This window comes from Aspergillus bombycis (assembly GCF_001792695.1).
Source record: "Aspergillus bombycis strain NRRL26010 chromosome Unknown contig00017, whole genome shotgun sequence".
Lineage (NCBI taxonomy): Eukaryota > Fungi > Ascomycota > Eurotiomycetes > Eurotiales > Aspergillaceae > Aspergillus > Aspergillus bombycis.
Window position 1 is genome coordinate 146,873 of NW_019170019.1, and position 27,358 is coordinate 174,230.

A 27,358-nucleotide genomic window follows, 5' to 3' on the forward strand; every position below is an offset into this window, starting at 1 on the left:
CAATTATCAGGTGTCCCATTGACTAGCAATATGATCCCCTTCCATTCGAATATAGTATGAAAGTCGCCTAATGTTGATGTTTGTTCAACTCCCTACTCTACATCAGGAAATGCACCCTAATATTAGGAACAAGGTCATCGTAGTATCACCCGGCATTTGTTTGTCTACAGGCTTATCAGTATGCGTACTTATACATGATCAAGCTACGAACTAGGCACTACTACTCTTCCTTATTTTTTCTTGATTTATTTGTTTTCTTAGCGTTGTGAGAACCATCACAGCTGGTACCACGGGGATTGTTTATATTATCTCCGGTTTCGAAGGAGGGATATTGCGCATGATAGACGATTGCTAGCGGGTTGTCAGTATCAAAAACCACGGGCTGTTTAAATGTTTAGCCGAGACGCTGTCCTGCCACGTGTCCAACGGCCTCTACTGACTGACTGACCATTCCGTATAATATCACCACATAAAATATCTGAATGTTCCAGGGGTACACTAGATAGCTTTCTCTAACCATCGGGAAACTGAATTTGTTGGAAAGCGATCATGGTAGATGCTCATAGGGGCTTCACGAGCATGGCTGCTCCCACGCCCTTTCCGTCAACACAATCAACCTCAGCTACAGACCAAGGCCCGGCAGTTACGCCCTCCCTTGACGGGCTCGAGGAAGCCGAAGCACCTGTTCCAATGACCCAAACGGTCGCTATCATCACTAGCATCACCTGTATCACCGGTATTGGTAATCTGCTTGCCGGGCTGCTCACTGTGTGCATTCCAGTCATTGCAGCTGACCTCCACATTCCTCCAGCGCTCCAGCTCTGGCCAACCGCAGCATTTGCACTCGCGTGTGGATGTGTCTTGCTTCCTTGTGGCGCTGCAACTGATGTGTTGGGGTGTCGGCGCGCGTGTCTGCTTGGTGGATTGCTTCAGACCGCTAGCACCCTGGGCGCTGGACTATCGGTGACAGGAACCCAACTGATCGCGCTGCGAGTGATCGCGGGCCTCGCTGCGTCTTTCTGCCTGCCTAGTGCTGTCGGCGTCACGGCTCACGTCTTTCCTGCCAATAGTAGCCCGCGTCGCCGCAGCATTGCCTTTGCAGCCATGGGTGGTGGCCAGGCGGTTGGTTTTGGGTTGGGCCTGGCGCTGGGCGGCGTGTTTTCAGACACAATTGGCTGGCGTTGGGGATTTTATGTTACCGCAATACTTAACAGTGCGGTGCTGGCCCTGGCACTATGGGCAATTCCATACAGTGCGGATGGTGGTCCGCTGGGGAAAGCATCGCTCGCGCGTCTGCGCCGAGATGTCGACTGGATTGGCGCTCTGCTCATCAGCATTTGCCTTGCGCTTCTCTCCTACGAGCTAGCCGTCGCTACCGGTTCAGATGCGGATCAGAGTATGCGTCAGCCGCTCAACCTTGTCCTCCTTTGCTCGGCACTGGCACTTCTACCTGTATTTGCCTTGTGGATGCGGCGACAAGTTCGACTCAGTCGTCCGGCACTGATTCCAAACTCGCTTTGGACCAACGTGCCGTTTACAGCTGTTTGTATTACCGTGTTCCTTGTCTGGGGCACCCTCAATGCGAGTGAACAGCTCACAGCCTTGTATCTCCAAGACGTTCGCGGCACATCGACCTTGACAGCGTCGTTGTATTTCATGCCGGCACCCGTGTGTGGCCTGTTGATGAATGCTGCCATCGGCATTTCACTCCCATACTTGAAGCCCTCGATCGCTGTGCCCGCCGGATGTCTTGCGAGTGGTATCGCCCCGCTCCTGCTAGCAACCCTGTGCGGCGTCGACGGGCCAGGGTATTGGCGTGGTGTCTTCCAAGCCATGGCTCTGAACCCGTTGGGAGCGGACCTAATCTATACAATCGGAAACCTCGTAATGACAGACTCATTCCCAGCCAAGACGCAGGCGCTAGCGGGCGGCGTCTTTAACATGCTAGCTCAGGTTGGGAAGAGTGTTGGGATCGCCACATCGGCACTCATTGCACGGCAAATCACCTCGCAGACCCATCACGCAGAAAGCGCCAGCGCACTGTTAAAGGGATACAAGGCCGGATGGTGGTACAACTGTGCACTGGCATTTGCCTCGGTAGCTGTTAGCTTCTGGGGACTCAGGAGTGTTAAACGGCTTGAAATTAAGAGAGATTGATTTGCAAGTAATTCAAGATTTCGGGGGTATTTGAAACATTTTTTACACTTTGGCTACTTGAATCTTCACCACTTAGAAAGCCTAGTTCATTTCAATCACAATAGGGGCATTAGAAAAGCTCTGTTAGGCTGATAAGGGAGGAACTAGATGCGCGACTACCAACCGGATACCCTTAGTGTCAATACTTCATACATTACCACCAGCCGCCCATGGACAGGATGGAATCATACGGCACTGCCTTTAATGGGTCATTTGGCTGTGTGTCGTCTCTGAAACCATGAGCCATTTCAATCTGGCTTGAAAAACGAACCGACATCGGCTAAGGTGCTTCTGTAAACGCATGTTATGTCAATGGGAACCAGCTATATTTCAAGATTACTGTGAGCATATCAAGGGAGCACGTGCTAGTTCAAGACGCTTCAATGTTCATCGCAATCATGAGCTTTGTTTTGCCGAAGCCCCAAATTAATATACCGTCCGGTCCGACCACTGAGAAGGCATGTATAATAATATCAAGGCGATCAAACTGAGACGCTGGCCTGTTACCGGTGGATTTTAACCAGCGGGGGAAGCAGAAATGCCGACAGGCCTAGAAATTGGGTCGATATCTACCAGATAATAAGACACGTTCTGTCGATCGACAAGGGACTATCTCAGGGACCCCCACTGGCTTCGGCCAATACGAGACTCGGACAAGATCATATGGGCAGATAAGATAGCGGAAGTCCGACGGGAAAGAAATTCAGGGAGAATTTATGCAGAGTTGTGGAGACCGGAGCTGGATTATCGATTGGTCAATGTTTTGATTGCAGAGTTACATTAAACAGCCGAGAAAATGCGAGGGGCACTCGGTAAGGGGTAGTTATATATAGCATGCACCAGAAAACAAAGTTGAGGACCTTGGTATCCATCCTCAGTGCCGTATTCAGCCCATTCTTCGATCATGCCGCGCTTACTCCCCATCTCGGCGGCTACACTCGCCCTGGCCCAGCTCAGTTATGGCTGGGGCAACTTGGGTCACGAGACGGTGGCCTACATTGCCCAGAGCTTCATTGCTTCTTCCACCGAGTCCTTCTGTCAGGACATTCTGGGCGATGACTCCACCTCCTACTTGGCCAACATCGCCACATGGGCCGATTCGTACAAGTACACCGACGCCGGAGAATTCTCCAAGCCGTATCATTTTATTGACGCACAAGATAACCCTCCGCAGAGCTGTGGAGTAGATTACGATCGGGATTGTGGCAGTGCTGGGTGCAGTATTAGCGCGATTCAAAACTATGTGAGTTACTTTACGTTTAGCCAAAATAGAAGTAACTAGCTAATTTATACCTAGACCAATATTTTGTTGGAATCTCCCACTGGCTCGGAGGCGTCAAATGCCTTGAAATTCGTCGTCCATGTCCGTCACGTCCCTTGACCGTTTTGATCCGATTTTCTAACGAGTCACAGATCATTGGTGACACGCACCAACCCCTCCACGACGAGAACCTCGAGGCTGGTGGTAACGGTATCGATGTGACATATGATGGAGAGACAACCAACCTCCATCATATCTGGGATACCAACATGCCCGAAGAGGCCGCAGGGGGCTATAGCTTGTCCGTCGCAAAGTCCTATGCCGATCTTCTAACTGAGCGGATCAAGACCGGTGCCTATTCGTCTAAGAAGGACTCCTGGACAGACGGAATCGATATCAAAGACCCTGTGGCGACATCAATGATCTGGGCGGCTGACGCCAACACCTACGTCTGCAGTACAGTTTTGGACGATGGGCTGGCATACATCAACTCAACGGACCTGTCCGGCGAGTACTACGACAAATCCCAACCAGTCTTTGAGGAGTTGATCGCGAAAGCTGGGTATCGGTTGGCAGCTTGGTTAGATCTGATTGCGAGTCAATCCTCTTGAAGAAGATTTCCAGACTATGTCTGGGGTTAAGTTGCAATGTAAGTGATATGGAATACTTGAGCGATTAGTTCTCCTCCTGTCAAATGACCATACTTTGGCAAACACTAGGGCTTCTAAACTTAGATGTCGATGACAATATATACCATGATATCATGGGGAAACTACTTCTCATAGATACTGTAAAATGACGTGTTACAACCTACTTCTACACGCTAATCAAGAATAAGTTTTATTTTTGATTTTCCACACATATTAGGTTCATTCCTTACAAAAGTCACGTAGGATCCCATTGATACTTGAAGGCTGCCGCAGCCTGGAATCGCAAGGAAATTCCTCTTCAACTGCATACCACATTTTGCAGACAGTTCTCGATGTTAACATGACCGGGCATCAAGATACCTGTGCCTTATACCAATCTGTAAACTGACAGGCTTACGGAGCCATCCCTCCCGGACGTCCAAGGGCCCTTGTCGCTCCACACGAATATCAAACAACCGGAATAACGTCGCGCAGCCCACAAATAGCTCCATCTCAGCCAAGTTGCGGCCAATGCAGGCGCGAGGACCATGACTGAAGGGAATGAATGACTCCTTCTGCCTTTGGGTGAGGCGACGTGGGTCCCAACGCTCGGGAACGAAATCCTCCACATCAGCACCCCAAATATCCACTGCATGATGCATAGTATATCCAGGAATGGAGAGAACATCACCCGGATAAAAGGTGTGGCCGCATATCTCAACAGGTCCTCTATCAGGAGGAACCTGGCGTGGAAGACCTTGGCCAAAGGTGCTATGGATGCGGAGAGTCTCCCAGATAACCCATTGAAGGCTGGGCCGTTAGCAGTTACTCAGCGTGCGATTGGCTCATCTTTTGAATACGGCTTTGGGACTGGGAATAAATAGGAAACGGCATAGCCCAAAATAAGCGGCTTTAACTTACTAAGTAATTTTCTTCACCGTTTCCAGATATGGGACATCGACGTCAGCAGGGATGGCCACATCCAGAGCAAGCTGTAGCTTCCACAATACACGTGGAGTGCTTGAGACCCAGTACAAGAGGGCGCATAGCATGCTAGAACTGGTATCGGACCCAGCTGCTATCAAGGTCACCGCCTCGCCGGTGAGCTCTCGATGTCCCAGCTTTGCACCAGCCTGGTCCTCAGCATCTATCAAATGAGCGAGAAGATCCCCACGTTTCTCTGCCATTCCAAGACGCCTGTCGACTGCCGCTCTGGCTACACCAGCCAAATTAGCGATAGCCTCGGCACCTTGACGGAAGAAGGGGTCAGGCAACCACTTGGCGTAGGGAATAAGACCTGAGCAAATCCCAAGAGTGGCAGAGACATCACTGCGATGAGTAAGGACTTCCACAGCGTTGAGGGTGACTTCTGGATCATTCGGCCCTCTCCGCATAGACACGGTATCATCTCCCTTCTCTAGCATTCCAAACGGTGCACCGAATGCCAAGTCACCGATGATATCAAAGGTTAAATAATTACACCATGGCTGGGCATCGAGCACTGCATGTCGATCGTCGGAACATTTTTGTGAATCAATCACCTTGCGCCACTGTCTAACCAACAGCTCCATATTGTTATGTGCGTATTGTTCGACGTGGGCTAAAGATCTTGCGCTAAATGCGTGGGAGACAATCTTGCGCTTGCGAGTGTGCTCCGCACGACTACGGGTAGTGAATATGCTCCAATCGACATTCAGGAATGCATTGTAAAAGTCACTGTGATGAGGCCTGTCAGATTATCAACGAGCGTAGATAGCTTACTTACGGTGGACTCGCCTTTTGAGGAATCCATTGCCATGCCCATATATGACTTGAATGGCAGACTCGTCTGCGACGGAGATATGGTTCGGAGCCAGACGGACTATCTTGCCGTACCGTGTGTGTAGATCGTGAACGACGAGGGAGCGATGCCCCTGCCGAACCTGTCTAATAAGCCAAATCCTGCTGAAGCCAGCGATAGTGTGTCCTGGGATATCATGGAGATGCCAGCGCTTGACGTATCCCGCCACGTAGTACACCCCCAGCAGACCCAAGATAAGTATCAGAACAAGATACAGGTACAGGTCTCGCAACATAGTGGGTAAATCACACCGAAAGGTAACAAGGCTGCCATGAGGTTAGCTGACGAGTGGTCATTCTTAACACCAGGATATGCCTAAACTTGCGCGTGCGTGCCAATGACCTAAATATGCCATATTTCTTCAGTAACTTCAAGTGGCTGGCTCCATGACGTGGAAATATCACAATTTCCCTGTAGAACGCTCCTACGAACCCATGGTTCAAGAAAGGGGCCACAATCAAAATTAAACCACGCTTTATAAGAATCATAACCCGAGCTTGAGGGGTTAGACGGTCCTTTCACCTTAATGAGGTCATGGGTAAGTAAAAGCAAGAGATGTATTTCATATCGTAAGCAAACATCAGAACCACTTCGCGGTATTGGTAAGCATCATTTCACCGCAGGTTAGTAACCTACACACCGTATGCTACTCTGCAGACTGTGAACTAGAGGCATGAGACAGCTTGTGTATGCGCATTGTAGTCAACTAAACGTACTCCTAAATCCCAGGCATGCATTTATATTACGTTGCTATCAATCATGCACTGGACCGTATCAATGACACTTTTCTCCCTACCGATATAGCTCCATTGCCCATCGACAGCTCCCTTGGCCAAGATATCCTGGCTAATGCGCGTGTCCCATCCGGTTGGACGGACCCCATATGGCAGAGTTTGCGCAGGATTGCCTTCCAGGACCCTTTCTCTGAGAGACGGGAAATGTTTCCGAATAATATTGACTACGAGTTGGGGAGTCAAGAGTTCAGCAACAAGAAGGACTCGTCGACCAGCTGCCGCAGGGTTCGTCAGAGCATCTACATGGCTTCTGGCGACGTCACGGACATCAACCTAACTGTCATCAGCGCGTCTGACGGTAGACGCATGATTGTGTGGATACATACAAAGTGATAATGCGGAAAGTGCACATCCGAAAAGCCGTCTCTGTGGACACCATCAATTAAGTTTGCAATCACAAGATAGTTCGTTATATTGATGGAGCTTATGCCCGAGATAGGATGGATCATCGGCCCTGTGGTGAAATGAGGGTTCATAACTGTCAGGTCGAAAGCAGGGGAGTTCGTTTTCATAAACTCCCACGCTGCTCTCTCGCTCTGGATCTTGGAGACTGTATATCCTAATGCTGCATCACGACGCTCAACTGCCTGCTGTGCAGTGACCTTCCGCATTCATTAGCTACTGCTTACCGAGGGCAACGTATCAATTCCAAATCCTCACATGGTTCCAGTTATCCTCTGTGTAGGGACGCCCCGGGCGCGCGATATCCTCATAAGAATTCAAGACTGTGACGGCACTACTCAAAAGGACGAACCGCCTCAGATCTATTCCACCATAGCGTTGAGCACTCCCGAGGAGCTCGGTGACTCTAAATATATCAATTGTCGTCCAAATACTTCGGAGATGAAGGAAACATTTTTCTCACCCCAGTACAGCTGGCTCAATGACACTCTTCTGCATGTCATCCGCCTGAAGCGTGACGGGTGACGCTGCGTGAATCACGAAGGTAAAAGGTACTTCTGCATTCCTGAAGAGTTCATCGAATGGTTTCCTCCCCGTAAAGTCAGGAACTATTGCAAATGTGATTCTGCCCTCCCACGATGGGTGTGTTCTGATAATGGCGGCTGCTTTCTCCTGTGACCGGACGGTTGCCGTGATGGCATATCCACGCTGTTAGAGTCAGCTAGGACGTCTCTCCAGGATTAAGCGGCATATCACCTCTAGTAAGATAGACAAAATATGTGATGCGATAAAACCGTTCGCGCCTGTCAGAAGAACGTGCTGCTTCTTTGCGTTGGCCACCATATTGAGAGAAATGGACGAGAAATGAGGTTTTGCTTCAGGTCGTGGCGGTTCTCGTCCCGCTCTTTGGTACTAGCTAAGATGTCTCTTTACTGCTGTATGGGACTTTGCTTCGTGATTCCCCTGGGATGCTTTTCATAAAAGCATAAGCCTCGTAGATTATATGGTTACGTCATGGCTGGACACTGGCACACTGTAGCCTGGTTCACGTCTTTGAAACTTGGCAATATGCGAACCTCTTCAACAATCGATGAACCTTCCAGGATTGGAGGTTACTAACTTGAAATATTCCCCGTAACAGAAATGGATTGTGTCGAAGGGTTTCCGTGGATCCATTGTCCATGATCTGGGCTCTACACGGGTGCCCAATATCACGCTTGACTCTCACAATACGAGCAGGGAAGTAGAACGATTACTTGTTTCTTTGACTTATGCGATCATATGTACAGCAATGGACCATCGCCATCTGTCTATGGTCTTCTCAGTCTAGTAGCATGAACCAACACTTGAATCAAGTACTAGGTACGCTTACCGGAAGGCTTGGAGCAGAGGATGCAGTTATAGTTTCGGTCAAGGTCGATAATGGTAATACCCTAATTCTTGTCAGCAGTAGCGGCAATTCTCGAGCGGGATCAAAGCTTGAACGACAGAGATATGCTAGACCCTGGCAGGCTTTCACGATTCCAGTCCACAGAATATCGAATACCGCTAGTATGATCACAAGCTGTACATCGCCTCTGTTCAAAATGCACGCAACATTATGATTGATAGCAATAGCGCCGAGTTCTCCCTCATATTTCGACATTGCATCATGTATATGGTTATTTGCTACGTTTGAAGTTCAATATTGCTAACTATAAATGCAATCTTCCAGTACTCAGCGATTACGCTGAGACATAATACTCGTAAATCGTGTACTATTGTTGGCATACGATCACCCCTCGTGACAATCTACTTTATTTCCCCATATTGCGGAAGTGTGGTTTGATGAAATACGTGCCCCAGTTGCTTGGCTAATGCATACAACCAAGGCAACTTGTAGAGCGAAACGGGATGGAAACGTTCACTCAGGAGCCAACGTTGCTATCGAGTGAGAAGTTATGCAGGACTCCCATGTGCATTAAGTCTTCGGAACGAAAGATATCCTAAAGAGTGAGGCCCTCCTAGAAAGGAAATCAAAGAAAGCAAGAAAGGAATTAGGATGAAAGGATAAGATAGAAGAACACAGTTACCTGCCAGTTAAAGCGACTCGAACCTATTTTCTATTCACTCCGTATCTGGTACCTAGCTACTCGATCTTAAAGTCGTGCTAAACGTCTTTGAGAGCAACTTTATTAGGAATGGTCTCCAGCCTCAGGAGTAAGGGAAGAGGCTGGCTCCTTACATTATCTCAATATAAACTGGTAGAATGTAGCAGTGCCTCTTCTATTACTCCTGTAGTGGAGGACTATCCACATCCACAGTGGCAAACAGTGCGGTGAACGTATCACATCACATATCGGGTAATAGCATCGAGACCTAGGAAGACATGGCGATAAGCATTGACAGTAGGACAGTGCTAGGGCTGTTCCCAGGATGTAACAGTATGGGCTATTACACTAGTAGAGCGATGACCACGCTCAGTATTCCTACCGTGTCGATCGAATATCTATGACAGGACCATTCCCCAGTATAAGATTACATTTATGGAAAGTGGTCAGCACGTCGATGCAGATCTTGCTGTAATCACTTCGGGGAGTCACTTTCCTGACGACATCCGCCCTGATGTCTTGAGACAAGCAATGTAGATCTTCATTTCCTTACAGCACTAAGGAAAGAGCAAATCATTATCCATGAACAGGTAGAATAGCCGACTCAAATCTGTCCTCATGCGGAGGGCGGGTACATGCATCAATAGACACAGTTCCCCAAATGATTCATCTTGCGGGCCAAGCCAGCTTGATAGCCTCACTGCTTTCTCTACATGAGGCGATTCTGTGGCTGCTTGTGGCTGTTCCTCATCAAACTATTCCGACCGATTTAAAACTTCTATTATGGAAGCGCAGTAGCGTAAGATCCAGGTGGTCTATCTTAAGGCTACAGATGTGACTGCAAATACCCAACGTACGCAGAGGGTATTATAATCGGGCGGCATCGATACCGTGACTCAATCAGCAGTTCGATCTAGAATGTTCACTTTCGTATTCTTTCAGCGTTTGGGGCGCGACTTCCCAGGGTTATGATACCTGATTCGAGGGATGATCAATGAAGCCTGTCAGCTTGGAGAATGTCAAATCCCGAAGTCAGCTCAATTGTACGCTATCGATTTTTTGACTCACTATGACTTGATTGGGTCGCTAAATATATCCATCCCTATTTGTTCAGCTGACAAAACAAGGTCAGTTGGAGCTATCTCTGCAGATGTGGACCTGCCTGGCGCTTCAGCGTCATATTACCTGCAGGGATTCCTGGTTCCAAAGCATCTTGGCATGGCAGGACTTTCGGTGAGGTTGTGTGTAAACTAGGAACCGTTGGTCACAGTGTGAGTTCTAAACTGAACCAATTTCCACGGACTTCACTACAGGAAGGAAAAGCCTACCCCCGGGGTTGTTGTTCAGTTGCTCTGATAAGAACCGGCTGTATGAACAGCCCATGGGAAGAACCCATCTGCATCACCAATCCCCCGACGAGTGGGTCTGGACTAGTTCACGCTTAGCACTTCCTGATTAGTGTATATACTGTCGATCCTATACGTCAAACCCGGTGACCAGCCTGCTGTTCGTGTCTTGAGTGCTGCTGGAGCACCTCCAACCCATCAAGCCGGCAACATGCAGGTTGCAAAAGCTAAACCCGACGAATTTTAAATCCTTCAAGCCATCCCGCTATAGCCTGGGGCATTAAGTGACAATTTCCTGTTTTCACTGCATATAGTGGTCATTTATGATTCCACCCTTAGTCGGGAAGCGCAACTTTAGCCGACGGCAGGACACCAGAGATTCTGGAACGATGGATTGGCCTGAGTATTATGTATACGTTATGTAAGAGACACGATATACAACAAGAGATTCAAGTGACACTCCGTAACTTGGTTGGATCCTTTTCATGGGGCTCAACATCGGTGTGACTTTGGCTGTTTCCAGTCTGAAGTCTTCAGGCCGTTCCATGCGTGCAGGTAGCCCCTGAGTCCACGTCTTGCAGTCCGGGTTGCCTCCAGGGGCAAAGTGCATGGTGGGAATTAGCCAACACGAGGGCAGGGGCGATTTCCCCCAGACGGGCGGGAGGAGCAGGTGCCAAACATGCATCGAGCCAATACAACAGCACGATCTGATTTTTAGCTCATGCAGGTTCTGGATGGAAGTAAAACACCCGTCCGGGGTGCTCAAGTGATCTGCCAACCAGAGGCATCCAATGCGCTGACCCACCAGGTTCTAGGCCTCTTAGAGTGGCATGTTTCCCTGCAACGGTTTGACCACCTATCGTACTTTTGTGCCCGAGGGCGAGGAATCGGTACCTGGAATGGCAATATGTTGGTTCAAGCAGGCGAAATGTATCAAGCCAGGCAGACCGCAAATGTTATACTACAATCATCTGCCTAGCCCCGGATCAGCTATAAATACTGCGTACCAGCCTGCTCAATCCTGTCTTTTCTTCATCAGACACACAGGTCCATTATCCGCTTCGTCCTCTTTCTTAAGCAGCAAAGACTTCTCCGCCTTTCGTCCGCTTCCACGTCGAAGTCCTCATCTACCAAAATGCAATTCCGCCCGGTTATCGCCCTTCTGGCTGTCGCTACTGCCGTCAGCGCTGCTCCCTGTGACAGCTGTGATGGTGGTGACTCTGGCGGCTCCGGTGGCTCTGACTCTGGTTCCCAGTGCAGCTCTAACCAGGAATCCAAGTGCTGCTCCGGTCTCACCCAGGGATTGAACCTCAACATCCTGCCGGCACTCTGCCTTCGTAAGCTTTGAATGCTGGTAAAAAAGAAATCTGCGTTCATCGCTAATCCCATATTAGCTCTTCTTGGCAACTGCAATAACCAGGTCGCCTGCTGCGAGAGCAATGGCATTGTGCGTGGGTTCCATTAACTTAGTTCGTGATACAGATGCTAACGTCACATCTCCAGGGACTCCTGAACTGTCTCACCATTCAGCTCTAGATTCATCAAGTATCGCAACCGCAAGTAGCAATTTACGAACGGTGTCCGACGAGGAGGATATCCGCGACTCGGTAAATGGACATGTCTTACTACGGTTCGGGGGAATTGGGGGTAGTTGTTCCAGCATCTAGGTGTACACGCATTATCCTGGATCAATCGTCTGGAAACTATAATAATAGATTACATTGCTAGGAACGCTTAATGCAACTTTGGCAGTATGTACATCAAGAATCTATCTTGCATAACCACAAACGTAGAGTGAGCGGCGGCGCTATCAGTTCGCAAGTCCTATACATTCTGAGGGATAATACTATTTGTAAAGTGTATATTAGAGGAATCTCAATCAATATGTTAAAGCCTATGCCCTTCGCAGTGCTTGGATGGGCTCTGTCACGAGATATTGAAAAGAAATATAGGTGAATCCTACTTGACCAAAACCATATCATGCTGAGGTCCTGCCTTGAGTTCTATCCCCAACAATATATATACATTCTTAGAGCTCTTCAATCGCAACACTTCTTACATAAAGAAGAACCTAAGAACAAGATAAGCCTTAATTTGAAGGAAGACAGAAGATTAAACTGCCACAAATTATTCAGCAGGACAAAACATAGAAGCATTGATATTCAATCTCACCAGTTTATATCGCTCTCAAGCTGTTGTTTCGTATCAACTCTTGATTATTGTTTAAAACGGATATAAAACACAATAAAGCAACTTTTCATAACAAGATCCGGTGTAGTGTAACGGCTATCATACCTGTCTTTCACACAGGAGATCGGGGTTCGATTCCCCGCACCGGAATTTCTTTTTCTTCAATCTTTCGTCGCAAGATTGATGCCTCAGGTTTCAAATCGCAAATGAAATCCACCTTTTTACGTCTTCAGATTTCTGCACTCGTCCATGGTCGCCCACTGTCTCGACTAATAAACATAAATTTACTTCACCAGTCTTCAGCAGTCTTTATCCTTCATGGCAACCGACAGACTTTCTTTTTCTTGCGAGGTATTGACATACAAGAGCTGCCTCTATCCCTAGTTTCAGGGACTGTCGAACCTGACCTATGTGGAATACGAATGACTGGGAGAAAGTTTGCCCTCGACGTCTATATTGAAAGATGCTGTAATGTGATGTTGAGTTGTCCTCGGATAAAATACGCAAACGCACATTTTCCCATTGTATTGAGCATGTTGAGATAAATTGGACAGCATCCCGACATCGGGAAGCTTGGTCTATGAAGGACAACCCAAACCAAATACACAAGACACAATGCCACCGTTGATGGCTAAATGACCTTTGTGAATGACGGCTTAGCCTCGATGTAGGTGCTGTTACGAAGAAAGAGCCGAGGGATCCCGCGATTTATGACTCGGAGAGGGATGGTGAATGATATCTTGACCTTCACTTTTGCGATTGCCTTGTTATATGCGTTAGAAAATCACGAAGCTGGAGGTCAGCCACCAACGGGGTATTCCATCATTCAGACTTTCCATGCCTAGACCAAGTCTAAGGCGGTACGCAACGGAATGATGCTTCCGATGCTGCTCACCGGGTCCTATATCCCTCTTCCACCTTCAATATCCTGGTCTCTGTTAGTCAATCTGCCCAGGAAGAAGGTTCCCCTTTCCCGGAGCTCTTCACCCACATCTAGCTGAGCTACAGGGTTCCTCCTATCCAGTCCCTTTCCTCGCCACTATATTTATTGTGCTGAACAACACTGGCACCTCGGCAGCATTCAACACTTTTTGTCACTGGATACTTTTGCTCTCTGTACCTTATATCTTTTTTCAATTATTTCTATCATTCAAACAAATTTACACTCTCGGGAGTATACAATGGGGCCCTTTCAAGATCAGGAACTAGATGCTGTCAATCGATGCCTGACCCTAGACATCGCCTCCATCCCAATGGTCATTTACTCAAAGATATCACTGTGACACATTAGCAAGTTCCTTCTGGAATTAGGTACGTCTCGGTCTCACTAGGAAAGCTTTACAACCCCTGCAATATTTTAAAATTTAAACATGCAGGTGCCTCGATCGCAGAAAAGGCCCGTACAGCAACGGGGTTGGTTCCGTAGTCCGCAAGAGTTATACTGCATCCCACAAGGCTGTGATCATAGTTCCTTTTGTCAATCTCTTCTGGCACAACACTAGTGGCCAGATAATGGAACACGTACCGGACGCATTCCTTCATCCAGGTTGACTACCGGCTCAGTACTTGGGGCGGCGACACTAAAGCCAACGAACATAATGAGAATCACGTAGTAGAGCTGCATTGTTGTTCTGCTTGATATTATTGATTGTTCCCTAGATTATTTCGTTAGGCTGTCCCTTAGTGGGAAAGAGAAAGTCATCGTACTAGAGATCAGAGAGTACTTTATACCCTTCTAGTCATCATATTCAATGTCCGTTCAGCACGCCACAATGCCGATGTATTCATCGTTGCCTTAGGGACTTTGAGTACTCAACAACATGCAAAGAAATTGTCTCCTCAGATCGTGTGACCGGATAAGCCTGTACGAACCCATGACCTCGCACCGGTGACATGCACTGACTCTTCACGTCCATCGCGGAATTGCTCTTTGTAGCCTGCGTAGGTGTACAGGTAACATAACCATCATACTTGTGGAGCATTCACGTAGGGCAGTGTAGCTCTGTAGATAGCTATAGACGAGTGATTCTTTTACCAGCTGTGAATTTCACATACACTTCCATATGCTAGCCGAAGAGCAGCTCTCCGGATACCAAAGTCTCAGCGACAACTGAACCAGCTATTGCTTCGGTTTTTTACTACAGAAAAGCTTCCTTGGACCTGATATGCCGGAAGCGGCACGTTATTTGGTGCAGCCCACTGCTAGTAGTCGTCCTATCCATTCCTACCCTAGTAGTTCCGCCCTAACCTCAGCCGGGTTTCATCTATATTGCCATCGAAATGTGGATGGTTTCAGTGCTGCGTAGATACGGAATAAAGGCGCATCTGACAGGTAGATAAGATCCTAACCATAAATATCGTACGGGTGACCCGATCGATTGGCTCGAGTCAGATCAAAGCCGGCGGACATAGAACCAGGGACACGCCGTTTCCCAGAAGCTCGGGTCCCTGGTCTTCTTGTCTCAGAAAGTGAGATGCTAATGGCTTTGGGCAAAAGCTATGAAAGAGATATTGTTCGCACTACTGCGGATACTGTGGGGACGACGACGCTGCCACGCTTCCAATAAACACCAAACAAAGATCTCTTTAGGGAACAACCAAGGCCTAATGTAACCTCAATCGTGTCACTCTGGCCATCCAGAGGCCACCGTCAAACGTCAAACCCGGCGGGAGCGCTTACATTGTGGGGAGAAACAGAAGTTGGACAATATCCTTGCCTGTACTTGCGTCAGAATTCGCCAAACCGTCATATAACAGGATGTCTTCGTACAACATGTAGAATTGCGACGATGAGGTGTCAGAACCCCTCTGTGTAACATGCGACCGACGGAAAATGATTGAGGAAAAAGAAAAGAGGGAGAAGAAAACTACTAGTAGACTATTGCTAATCTTGCTATGGTGCTTCCCAACACTCCAGCCACCGGTCAGAATATCAATCTTTCCATCGATCCCTTCTCGGCCACAGAAAATAGCCATGTAAGCCTAGCAACTTGGATTGTTTGACATTGGGCAAGACGACAAGCTCTTAGCAAGTGCCATCCTTGACAGAAAAAGAGGATTGTGCGTAGGTGTCCTTAGTAGTTGTCCTTTCTATTGCTACGGTTTCAATAAAGACCCTTGGATGTATAGAAACTCTCCATCACGCTCGATACAGAAGTAGAGAGGGGTAAAATATACCAAAATCACCCTGGATGACATGGTTAGAAGTGGTAGATGGATTCAAACCTGACAATGACCATCGCTTTTGGGGTCTATCAGATAATGTGACCTGTTGTAGCCCTCTTTGATTTTGTTTCCCTTCTCTCCCACTTGGTCTTGCCAATTGTTCTATTCTTCCTGTCGTTCCTTCCCTCCTGCTGGTTTATTAATAGTTGGATGTGTGCTTCCTATAGGCCTCTTGTTACTTCTGTCGTTAGGTTCTTTTCTTTTTCTCTCCTTATCATTCACCTCACCTCACTTGGTCTTTCTTATTACCCCCAGCCACCGCAGGGTAAGCACCCCAGGAGTTTCTGTACAACAACCATTACCGTGAACTGCTCTGTTTTACTGTCCTTACTACTCTACGACAACACCGTTTCATCATGAAGCTCTCCATCGTCGTACTGGGCACTGTGTTGGGAACAGCCCTGGCTCGTATGCCAACTATTGTCGCGAAGGTGGGCGCGAGGATTGCGACTGTCTTATCGTAGCGCTGACAGTCGCGCTTATTAGGGATCCAAATTTTTCTACAGCAATAATGGCACTCAATTGTAAGTATACAGCTCCATCTTGAATGTTTCGGATCCCGCTGATTCGTTGATTCTCAGCTTCATTCGCGGCATTGCTTACCAGCGTATGTGATGCCCCCGCCTCTCTGTGCCTCATGCTATCTCATTAACCACAATTGTCATCATCAGAGGAACACACGGGCGCAAGCGACACGAAATATACTGACCCCCTTGCGGATCCATCAGCTTGCGAGCGTGACATCCCATACTTCACCAAGCTACGCACCAATGTGATTCGGACATACGCCGTCGACCCATCGAAGAACCACGATGAGTGCATGAAAAAGCTCGCTGATGCCGGCATCTACCTCATCTCTGATCTCTCCTCCCCGACCGAATCCATCGAGCGGGAAACCCCCAAATGGGATCTCAGTCTTTACAAACGGTATACAGACGTGATTGACGCATTCGCAAAGTATGACAATGTTATTGGATTCTTCACCGGAAATGAGGTTGCCAATGCCAAGGAGAACACAGCAGCTATTGCCTTTGTCAGGGCAGCAGTCCGAGACATGAGGGCCTACATCAAGCAGAAGAAGTACCGCGACTCATTGGCGATCGGATACTCTACCGACGACGATCAGTCAGTTCGTGCGGAGGTCGCAGACTACCTCGTCTGTGGAGACAAGGACAGCCAGATTGATATGTTCGGCTATAATATCTATGAATGGTGTGGGAAGTCTTCCTTCAAGGAGTCTGGCTACGAGGAGCGTACCAAAGAATTTTCCAATTACCCCGTTCCCGCCTTCTTCTCGGAATATGGATGCAACAATCCTCGACCTCGGCCATTTGATGATGTTCCAGTGCTCTATAGCGACCAAATGAATGATGTCTGGAGCGGTGGCATCGTGTACATGTACTTCCAGGAGGGTAACAACTATGGCCTGGTCACCCTGAATCAGTCGAAAATCAGCACCATGGCGGACTTCAACAGCTTGTCGTCTCAAATTCAAAAGGCGACCGCAACGGGCATGAAAAGTGCCGACTATCGCCCGACTGCCAGTGCTCGAACCTGCCCGAAGATTGGGGACGATTGGGAGGCCAACGCCAAAGACCTTCCACCAACCCCCAATGCAGATCTCTGCGCGTGTATGGAAGAAGGTCTCACATGTGTGGTCAAGGACTCAGTATCGGAACAGGAGTATGGAAAACTTTTCGGAATAATTTGCGGCCATGAAGGTGTCTGTGATGGGCTCGCCCGTGATGCGATCAAGGGTAAGTTCGGTGCCTACGCCATGTGTAGTGCCCGGCAGCAACTCTCGTTTGTCCTCAACCAATATTATCAGCAACAGAGCAAGGAAAACCAGGCTTCGGCGTGCGACTTCAAGGGAGCCGCCTCCACCAAAAAGGCGATCAAGCCCACAGGTACCTGCTCGTTGCTGCTGGGACAGGCCGGTTCCGCCGGTACTGGCACAGTCTCGTCAAAGCCAACCGGTAGTGGGAAGAGTGGTAGTGATAGTGGCAGCGGCAGTGACAGTAGCTCCACCACATCGGACTCTGCTGCTGGCCTCGTGGTAGCACCACGATCGGTCCAGGCCGGTGCTTGGCAAATCGGGGCCTACCTGGTGACGGCAATAGTGGCTGGTTCCGGCATGATCTTATTGTGAGCGACTATTGCCTACACTGATTTCAGTGATTTGACGTGAGTTCATTCCTTTTAGTCTCTATCCAACTGTTCTGCGTTCTCCACCGCGTGTAACCTTTCACCCACTGTACTTTATTGCCCTTCATAACAACAGTTGCGTTACTTTAGCGGATTCACTGTCGATACTTTGGATGTTGGCGTAGCAACTCATGTCTCTTTAAAATTAGCGTCTCCAACAGGTAGACAAGTTACTCGAAGGCCTTTACTGCATCTGGTATGCGCATACCAATGTAAGCTGTAAGCATCTAGAGTCGAGCTCAATCGAAGAATGTGAGTTTTGCTCATGAGACAAAACTGCCGTATGGACGTAAATGCATAGACAGCATGATTACGCACATCAACTGGTTCCTACTATTGTTGTTTACACCTTGACAACTTGTCGCAATGCAGTCGTTGCTGAACCCAAGCGACCCAGTTTCATGATAACTGTGTTCTACAGTCTTTCCATACCTTGTAATACACCAGAGGATTTATGTTCTCGAATATTGATTCAATACAGTCCAAGTAGGAAGATGTCATTCATATTGTTGTGTGTAAATTGGACTACACCCCTGGAGAGAGAGATATCCCCCCTAGCGAGTGATGGAACAGACATGTTCGTGTGCTTTATGAGTAAAATGCTAAAAGGGAAGTCTAAAAGCACTTAGGGTGATAGTAAGAATGTCAAGGATATGAGTCGCAGGGTGGAAGACGTTCTATGCTCTCCTCACTGATATCTCGTGGGCTATGGAGTACAGACGATGCTATAAGATATGGTCTGGATGGGCTGAGTTGAACCGGTGGTTACTAAGCAGCAGACCCTCAAAAAGGACAAACACGACAAACATGTGGTGACGCTTATCTTTAAACCATCTCATTCCTACACCCTCAATTTGTTCTACTCCGTATGCACGAAAGTTCTCTCTCCCTCTCTTACGTAACGAAGAGTCCAAGACAAAAGCTGTCCGGTATCATTCTAGTGAGACGGTCCCGAATCGTGGATTTGTGCCAGTCAATCTTGGCTTCTGGATCCAACCCACCAAAGGGTCTAGAGCGGAGCCTTGTCCCGTTGCTTTCAATTGGCATTGCGGATTAGAAATAGCAGAAGATCTAGACAGGTGGTAGACAGTTGGACAGTTTAACCAAACTTCTAGAGAGGTCCTTGGCTAAAACAAATGGGGGTGTAATACCCCAAGGGTGGGGGTCTAGGAGACCGATGTAGGAGACTTATGATCCAATGCTGACAGCCATAGCCTGTCAGCCAGACTATGGGGTATGTAACGTGTCTATTGACCAGACTGATAGCAGGCAAATGCTAGCTTCGCCTGCATACTTTCGCGCAGTATTGCTTGCAGTAATCTTTCTCTTGCTCCAGTTTGTGTTCGTCTTGTTGCCGTTCGGCCGCTTCACGCCCCTGTTGCGCCTGAAAGTGAAGCGACTTGTAATTGGGAGAACTTTTATCCGCAATAAATCTTTGGACAGGTAGATACAGAGGAGGAGGCATTAGACAGGCAAACAGCTCGAGACAATCACTAGCCGGATCGGTTTTCGGTCGAGGCTGGTTACGACAATCTGATTCGGGCCGGTACTTGGGCCCAGGGAGGATTGTTTATCCTAGCTCTTTAGTGGTTCGGTCACCCAAAGATCAAATACAGAAACCTTGTGAAACATGATTTGTTGCCTCCTAAGTCGTCTCTATAGATGGTGTCGGGTTATGATTGGAACATGAATCAAATTGTGATAGCCAGACATAGTGATAGCTTTGTAAATAACAACGTATCCTGCTTGGTCCAAAGAATTGTAATATCCAAAGGCCACTAATCATGACAATGGCTCCTTATCAACTATAGTAAGTAGTAGTGTGCCTAAACTATCTATTCGCATACTCCCTCATGAGTATTGTCTTTAATGACGCAGGTTGTGCATCCTGGATACTTGCTGCAACTGTCTTTGGGAGTACAACGACGAGCAGGGCAATGTTGTCTTGCGTCCAGACCGTGATCAGACCGCGGAACTCCCGATATTTCTGATGGCTTTTGGCTGTTGCTGAGAAAGTTTGTTGGGTATATTTCCGCCGGAGGATTCAGGAGAGCTGGACCCTTGACAGTACGGCCATCCACACCACTGAAGACTTGTGAAAGATGCTCCTTCTCTGCCTCTGTGTCGCGCGAAGAGGTATCAGAAAGCATCTGGCTAATCTGCTGCGGACTCAGCGGCGCATAGTTAAGAACAGTGCCCGATTCGTTGAAGTGTCTCAGGACCCCGTCGTCGCCCAAGTGGATGAAGTCTGTCGGGTTTACGCTTTCGAAAGAACGCATCAGATCTCTCCAGTGGCAACAAGAGCTGCAAACATTTCTAGGACAGAAAGGCGCATTGTTCGAGGATAATAACCGGAAACTGCAATAGAAAGGAAGTAAAAAACAAGAAGGGTGCAATTAAGATGATGAAGGAGGTATAACCTAGGGGTACAGTGAGGGTATTTATAAGTACCAAGAAGACAATGTACAGTGTAGCGTCCTTCATACAGAGACCAAGGGTCATCGGACTTTTGCTCCTCAGTAGCGTGATAGACAATAGGGGGAACAATGATCTCTGAGGGAGCTCCAACTGCGATTTCTCCGCTGCATCCGGGTCAGTCGATACTACGATGATTCCACTCCCTCACCAAGGGTACCGGCGAGATACGGGATGTTGGACCGGGGGGTGGATAGTTGTCCGCGTCACCCGCCCCTGGCGCATCGGTTATGGATAATACCTCATTGATATGCATATCTAGTGCCTGCGAGGCTGCGCCGATATAAGGAAATGTCTCACTCTGTGGGATATAGTGTCAGCAGGCCGGAAAGTCCCCATTAGGACAAAGTCAACAACGATTACTTGGACTAGAAGCGATGCCAGGGACAGTAATATCGGGTCTCCAACTATCTCACTGCTGTCGTCAACATGCACTTGCATCTGGGTCGATCACTGTGTAGACAAACACTTCTCCGATCCTTGCCGTTGCGCAACAGATGGTAAAGAATATTAGGCACAAAGATCACGATACAAGAAGGGTTATGCAAGAATTGACAACCCACCTCTTACATGGGTACTTGGGTTACTCTATGCACAGGGCATCAGACGCCTACTTTACAACGGGGGGAAGTATTCCAGCAATATCAACTGACCAAAGTAAAGAGTCCCAGTAGCATGCCATATCATAAAACCCTTGGGACAAACATGGGTAGAAATCCCCTCTCTACCGAGGACTAATATCATAATCCGACCGAATAACCACCCCGCACCGTTTCAACTCCCCACTGGCCATTTTCCTTCTATTCTCCTCAATGATATCCTTATTCTCCTCATAATCCTTCTCGGCCTCTGCTTTCTCCTCCGCCGTCAATGGTGGCGGTAATAACGATGGATCTGGCTTCCACCACTGTTCCTGGGACACTTTTGTTCCATCAGCGCCGCGAAATTTGTCTTCATCCTCCTGGTCAAATATGGTCCGATCGAGCAAGGCCTTGATCAGTCGAGGTGGAAGGCCGATGGCGTCAATCACGTCATTGTCGAGGGTCAGAGTTCGGAGGACGCCATCAGTGCCAATAACAAAGGGAGCGTTGCCCTTCGAGCCGGTGTCCAGCTTGCTCATGATGTTGGATAGTTCTTTTTGGTCGGGGTGGTTATTGGGGTCGGGACCATAGCGACTGGTAGCGGGCAGGGCTGGGCAAGTCATTTTCTGCTTTTGATATTTCAAGGATTATTGTGAGAGAATTCGGGAAAGTGGTTAGAAGTGATCATACTAGTAAGTTAGTCACGGTCTAGGGCTTATTTATATAGCAAAGCAACGCCATATGATCTACCAAGCTTCAACACGAAAGACTTTGAACAGTAGGTCGCTTGGACCGTAATGTGTACTATAAACCACCGGCTGATAGGCAGCTTGCCGCTATGATTCACCTTGCCCGTCCAGATCTCAGCCACTGCATCACTGGCGAATGCGCCGCTGAGGTAAGAGTGGAGAATTGCATTGCTGCGGAGGGTCAAGGTTTTGGGCACAAAAGGCCGATGAGAATTAGGACAGTTGAGATAGATACATCTAGCACGGCATCCAAACACCCGATTTGTCGTTTTATTGATTTGTTTGATTTAGGACGCCTGGAGTTTCGAAGTAAAGTACTTGTTAGATAACGTGTCTGACCCGCTTGAAGGTAGTACACGGAATACTGACAGAATCTATGATAGTCTCTTCTGCGGCAGTGCAAATACTACCTCAGAATTTAGCGTCTGTATGCAGGGGTTAAAGGCCTAGCGTCACACCCAGGAGTTGGGATTCTGCGAGAAGCATTTCCCCTGTAGATCTAAAAATCAGACCATCATAACAGAAAGCCCACTTTAGCCTTGTTAGGGTCACATGGCGTTAAGGACAGACATTAGGCCGATACTGGCCCTGTGTGGCCATGTCAACTCCTGCATCTTCCGGCCGCTTATTCGCCCTGTACCCTTGTCCCCAATGATCCCTGTTGAGGCATTTTTGGGAACCCTTTGTCCCATTGAGGTGCGCCAGTTCTAGCATCCTACGGTTATACTGGCCTGGTTTCTGCGTCCATCGAGGTGGAGCTTAGACTCTATAGAAAGGTCCATATATTAGGGGGGAAAGATCATTCGGCTATATGAAAAGGGTTTAGGAACTTTGGGATGATCTCGCGGCAATGCAAAATGACCAAGTTCCCCCGAGCCTTAGCTGAGAGAGAGAGAGGAGGTGGAGTCAGACATCCGCAGATCCCTGGGAAGATCTGCCCTCTCGATAGCCCCTCCCTCGCTCATCTCCGTTCTAAATCTCTACGTACCCAAATCTCCAACAACAACCAACATATCCTTGTAGACACCGGTTGCGTGTGATGCTTTGAGAGTGATAACGTGTACCCTCTTTTGGTCATCTCAATCGCATAATGAATACCCTGGTATTGGCGCACATAGATCGGAGCGGAATTCCATCTCTGCCATGAACGACGACCTCCAACAGTCTCCCAACTATCCTGTTAGGTTTATTGCCTTTTATATCGCGGTGCTCCGCTTGGAACGACTACCCTGTTTACTTGACTCTTACCGATCGTTAGTGCCATGGGAGAAAGAACGTTTAGCTTCGCAGCGTCAATCACAGCGCTCCTGGGATTTCTTATGGCACGTACTGCCCATGCAGCCTCGTTCCAGTCCTATGCTATGCCGAGTCAGCTGGCCAATGGATCGCCTAGTCAAGAAGTACAAGATCGAGGAGGTTGACTTTCCCGGAAGGGATGGTCATCGAAGGCAGAGACCGGATTCCGATCAGAGTCTCTGGTGGCTCATATTACATGACCCATGAGGCAGCGGAGACCTATAATTTCTGCTCCAGTGCATATTCCACCGACAGGACCGTCGCACATGTAGGATTCACCTTCTGTGGCGACAATTCTGCGGCCAAGATGCCACCTGCTTGTTGCGCGAAACAACAACGCCCTCTCAGCGATGCTAGTTACGAAAGCGCCTCCGGGAATATCCGGTGCTTCATGACGCTGAGCCTTGTGCTTTTACAGATGCATGTCGCCCTGTGGGGCGTACTCTTGAGAAGCTGAGATGCTCACGCTCAGTGCTCTGGAACAGCGTGCCTTGGAATGTTGGTCTTGGTTTAGCGATCTGGTCAGCATAATAACGTGTTTCATAAGCCAATGCATTCATGTCCCTATCCTACGGAGCCAGAGAATATGGCTGACATTAGTATGATTGTGTTTTACTACACTGTAGACTTCTAGCCCTCTTAGGTCTGTTCCAATCCGCCAGGGTCTTATCAGGATGCCGTGCTTGATGGAGCTAGCGATAGACGAACTAACTGAGAGGTCTTTGTTATTATCTATGGTGTGATAGTGCATCGCCCTGCACCGCGTCATAGGGCTCAAAGTGACAGGTGGCTGAGGGGAACCCTGTCCGAATGGGGATAAAAAAAGATCAGAATGCATGCTTAGCGGGCAAAAGGCCAATCATACAGAAGACATGGGTCTAAGCCACGGGATCGGCGACCAATCAGCCATGGCCTTCGTGTTGGAGCGCTGGGTGGCGCCAAAAGAGGTTAGCGCCGCTGTAGGGTGAGATTCGAGCCCAAAGTAGATATAAACATAGGAGAACAACGACAGTCTCAAGTGCATCTTCAATCTACAATCAGTCTTCTACACTACCAATCTCCTACCATAAACCTGCATTCATTGTCCAGACCATTTCAATACTCTACACTCTACAAACAGAACACCATGTCATCTTATCCAACCGATGAGACAACCAGAGGGTTCTCGCACCCGATTTTCTCATCTCACAAGTATAAAATGTCGCAGCAACAGCAGTACCATCCTAGTCACCCTGGACCAGCACCTCCTCCATATCCTCAACAGTTTCAGCCGATGCCAGCAAACCCGCCATATGGATACCCTCCCCAGCCCTATCCGCAACCAATGATGGGCAACCCTCAGTACCCTCCCCAGCCGCATCACACTCAGAATTCCGTGCGCTCTCTGAAAGTCGAGTTCTCCAGTTGGACATCAAGACATCTAGCTATCAATGATCTTGGGCAAGGCTCGTTGCTCTATACGGCCGACCTGCACACCCGAAACCCACAAATGGAATTCAAGAATGCCACAACGAACCATACCATCGCCACGGTGCATCTCCGGGCTTTGAAGCCAGAAATTGATATCAAGCTTCATGGCCGTGATATCCATCTGCGCGTTCGCGGCTCCATGAAGAACGCAACCTCATATGAGTCGCTGGCGTTCCCCAACACATTCTTTACATGGAAGGACACCAGTGCATGGAAGTTCCTCAATTTTGAATGTGTGGACCAAAACAACGTCACCGTGGCCAGGTTCAAGCCGCATTCCTCTTTCTCCATGCGCAAGCTGGGTCAATTGGACATTCTGATCCCGCCGGCGACCAGTGGAGTTGCCATGGATGAGTTGATGCTCACGGGCGTGTCCTTTATGTATTACGCATACTTGCAGCATATGCGGAGCACCAATGTCGCTGTCACTGCTTGAGACATTGCTCTCTACAGTTGACGGAACATTCCTTGTGGTGATCTTCTTTTCTTTGGATTCGTATACTTGTTCTATTTATTCTCTGCCTTTCCAGCGTCTGTTTCATTTCTACCGGATTTCTTTCTTTCTTCTGTTCCTTACCTTTTCATTTTATCACTGTGTCTGAACAAATTAGTAAACACACTGTATGGCATCTTTGTGGATTCTTTTTGGAATGAAATACCCAGGCTCATGTATCAAGAATTTTAGCATGATTTAGACGGAGACCAATTGTATTCAAAATTTGAAAATAAAAAAATCCCTCGCCTTGGCTTGTTATTTTTCTTTTGCCCCGCGGACGGTACTATTGGCTAAAAGTCAAGCCATGGATGATCCTTAAATCTTACAGACTATAGAGCTGAACGGTACTCACGCTCACAGCCTCAATGTCAGCCTTGCCAAGCGACGGGCTCAGGCTTGGCAACTGCTATATCTTATCGGCGATACCGAGCCGTTCCCCCCACGATGCGCAGCTGACAGCGAACACCATGCCCGGAGTACCATCAGGACGGGCGTGTGAAGGCTGTCGTCGCCAGAAGAAAAAGGTATGTGGTGCATCTATCTCCCGGTTTACCATCAGCGTCTTATGTCTCGCCTCTAGTGCGATGAGAAGCAACCAACCTGTTCACGATGTCTCCGACTAAACATACCATGTATTGGATCCGGACAGCGGAGATTCAAGTTCCAGCAAGAGTACGCCATCCCGGTAATGGTAAAGAAGGGAAAGCTTAAAGGACAAGTTTCAAAGGACCAGACAAGCTCTAGTAGCGACGAGGAGCGTGCAGAAGTCTGCCGGGTCTCCCCACACCCAAGCAATGCTCTGACGGTATTGAGTCAAGCCTTTGTCCGAGCTATACACCCGTCGACGGACATCCGATGGAATCTTGCCTGGGTGTATGGGGGCTTTTTGCGGGATGTGCCTGCTCGCCTGGGCACAAATGAGGCCCTGGACGCCGCCGCGGATGCAGTGATATGTATGCATTCGGATTTCTGCGCCACCCGGAAGCTGTCCGTCCAGGCGTTCAGTAAGTACGGCCGTGCTTTAAATACCCTTCGTACCTATCTGGACGACCCGGTCAAGGCGGCTAGCACCGACACACTATGCGCGGTTACGATACTCCTGCTCTGCCAGGTTCGCAATTCCCCATACTATGGAATGAGGTAGTGGCTGACAATGGATAGGGTTTCGTCCCCAGCCACGGTAAAATACAATCGGGCCATGCAGAGGGGGCCGCACAGATTCTGAAGGCGCGGAAGAATTTCCGACCCCGAGATGACTTCGAGGCCAAGCTACTCCTGACGTTGCGCGGGCCTGTGGTATGGCTCCCATGATCCAAAAGCTGGGGGGTGATTACTGAATCGAGCAACAGCTCTTTGAAGGCCTTTTCGTCAACAGCATTGACCTTAGCGGTGAGGAGTACGAACGCCTGGTAGAAAGCGATCTCGATGCGGGCACGCCAGACGGGCAGATGATGCGCTGTCTTGCACGAGTCCCCGGGATCCGAGAACGCATTGCAGCGACAATGCCGGGTGATGCTGAGTTTAAGTCACTACGATACGAAACTCGGGACCTCTATGAGAGCTACCAGGGAATCCTGACGACATTACAAACCAGAACAGCTTCGGTCGAGACGCCGCTTGCCACCGGGTCTATGTATCGTATGTGCACACTCCTTCATGCGCAGTATCAACGTATGTATGGACTTGGCCTTACTGTGGCCATTATCCTGAACTGCCTGGCCCAGGCGCTGGACCCAGACGACCCTACGCTCCCCGTGGAATCGACTTATTTCGCGCAGGAGATCCTTCTTTTATCGGACACTCAGGTAGCCTTTCGTCCCCTGGGGTCCTTTTATATGCTGGTCTGCCTATTGACCGCGAGGGTGGGCACCACGGATAAGATCCTCCGGACTACGGTTGAAAATGCTTTGGATAGCTATCAGCGCGAGTTCGATGGGCGGCGTGCCGCTGAGACGATAGCAGAATTTGAGCAAAAAGTGCGGCACTTGTCAATATTTCTGAAAAGGGAGAGGAGAGTAGAGTGAGTCGCTAGGAGTCTAGATTACTTGACGTTTAGGATCGCGCATCATCCATTCTTGTTATTAGCCTTGCCTGGCGTTGCATGACTGATATA

General features: G+C 48.6%; 9 protein-coding genes across 9 annotated transcripts; 6 read left to right on the forward strand and 3 right to left on the reverse strand.

The window, feature by feature from the left end:
• Positions 1–579: 579 nt before the first annotated feature.
• ABOM_002134 (uncharacterized protein) lies at positions 580–2,157 on the forward strand (the record flags this gene model as incomplete). The annotated part of the gene is made up of 1 exon (XM_022529264.1): positions 580–2,157. The coding sequence occupies one exon, from the start codon at positions 580–582 to the stop codon at positions 2,155–2,157; it is 1,578 nt and encodes a 525-aa protein (XP_022391991.1).
• A 943-nt stretch (positions 2,158–3,100) lies between these two features.
• Positions 3,101–4,068, forward strand: ABOM_002135 (S1/P1 nuclease; the record flags this gene model as incomplete). Its single annotated transcript, XM_022529265.1, has 3 exons — positions 3,101–3,439; positions 3,494–3,559; positions 3,610–4,068. The coding sequence occupies 3 exons, from the start codon at positions 3,101–3,103 to the stop codon at positions 4,066–4,068; spliced, it is 864 nt and encodes a 287-aa protein (XP_022391990.1).
• Positions 4,069–4,442: 374 nt separating this feature from the next.
• On the reverse strand, positions 4,443–6,161 carry ABOM_002136 (cytochrome P450; the record flags this gene model as incomplete). The annotated part of the gene is made up of 3 exons (XM_022529266.1): positions 4,443–4,896; positions 5,008–5,802; positions 5,848–6,161. The coding sequence occupies 3 exons, from the start codon at positions 6,159–6,161 to the stop codon at positions 4,443–4,445; spliced, it is 1,563 nt and encodes a 520-aa protein (XP_022391993.1).
• Positions 6,162–6,663: 502 nt separating this feature from the next.
• On the reverse strand, positions 6,664–7,965 carry ABOM_002137 (NAD dependent epimerase/dehydratase; the record flags this gene model as incomplete). The annotated part of the gene is made up of 5 exons (XM_022529267.1): positions 6,664–6,993; positions 7,047–7,322; positions 7,381–7,528; positions 7,586–7,830; positions 7,879–7,965. The coding sequence occupies 5 exons, from the start codon at positions 7,963–7,965 to the stop codon at positions 6,664–6,666; spliced, it is 1,086 nt and encodes a 361-aa protein (XP_022391992.1).
• A 3,728-nt stretch (positions 7,966–11,693) lies between these two features.
• Positions 11,694–12,225, forward strand: ABOM_002138 (uncharacterized protein; the record flags this gene model as incomplete). Its single annotated transcript, XM_022529268.1, has 3 exons — positions 11,694–11,895; positions 11,953–12,009; positions 12,062–12,225. 3 exons carry the CDS (start codon positions 11,694–11,696, stop codon positions 12,223–12,225), a joined length of 423 nt encoding a protein of 140 aa, XP_022391989.1.
• Positions 12,226–16,329: 4,104 nt separating this feature from the next.
• On the forward strand, positions 16,330–18,122 carry ABOM_002139 (glycoside hydrolase family 72 protein; the record flags this gene model as incomplete). Its single annotated transcript, XM_022529269.1, has 4 exons — positions 16,330–16,404; positions 16,460–16,497; positions 16,555–16,580; positions 16,645–18,122. The coding sequence occupies 4 exons, from the start codon at positions 16,330–16,332 to the stop codon at positions 18,120–18,122; spliced, it is 1,617 nt and encodes a 538-aa protein (XP_022391988.1).
• Positions 18,123–21,241: 3,119 nt separating this feature from the next.
• ABOM_002140 (uncharacterized protein) lies at positions 21,242–21,857 on the reverse strand (the record flags this gene model as incomplete). Its single annotated transcript, XM_022529270.1, has 2 exons — positions 21,242–21,263; positions 21,424–21,857. The coding sequence occupies 2 exons, from the start codon at positions 21,855–21,857 to the stop codon at positions 21,242–21,244; spliced, it is 456 nt and encodes a 151-aa protein (XP_022391928.1).
• Positions 21,858–24,405: 2,548 nt separating this feature from the next.
• On the forward strand, positions 24,406–25,185 carry ABOM_002141 (uncharacterized protein; the record flags this gene model as incomplete). Its single annotated transcript, XM_022529271.1, has 1 exon — positions 24,406–25,185. One exon carries the CDS (start codon positions 24,406–24,408, stop codon positions 25,183–25,185), a length of 780 nt encoding a protein of 259 aa, XP_022391929.1.
• A 425-nt stretch (positions 25,186–25,610) lies between these two features.
• On the forward strand, positions 25,611–27,269 carry ABOM_002142 (Zn(II)2Cys6 transcription factor domain-containing protein; the record flags this gene model as incomplete). The annotated part of the gene is made up of 4 exons (XM_022529272.1): positions 25,611–25,769; positions 25,826–26,356; positions 26,407–26,541; positions 26,595–27,269. 4 exons carry the CDS (start codon positions 25,611–25,613, stop codon positions 27,267–27,269), a joined length of 1,500 nt encoding a protein of 499 aa, XP_022391930.1.
• Positions 27,270–27,358: the final 89 nt, after the last annotated feature.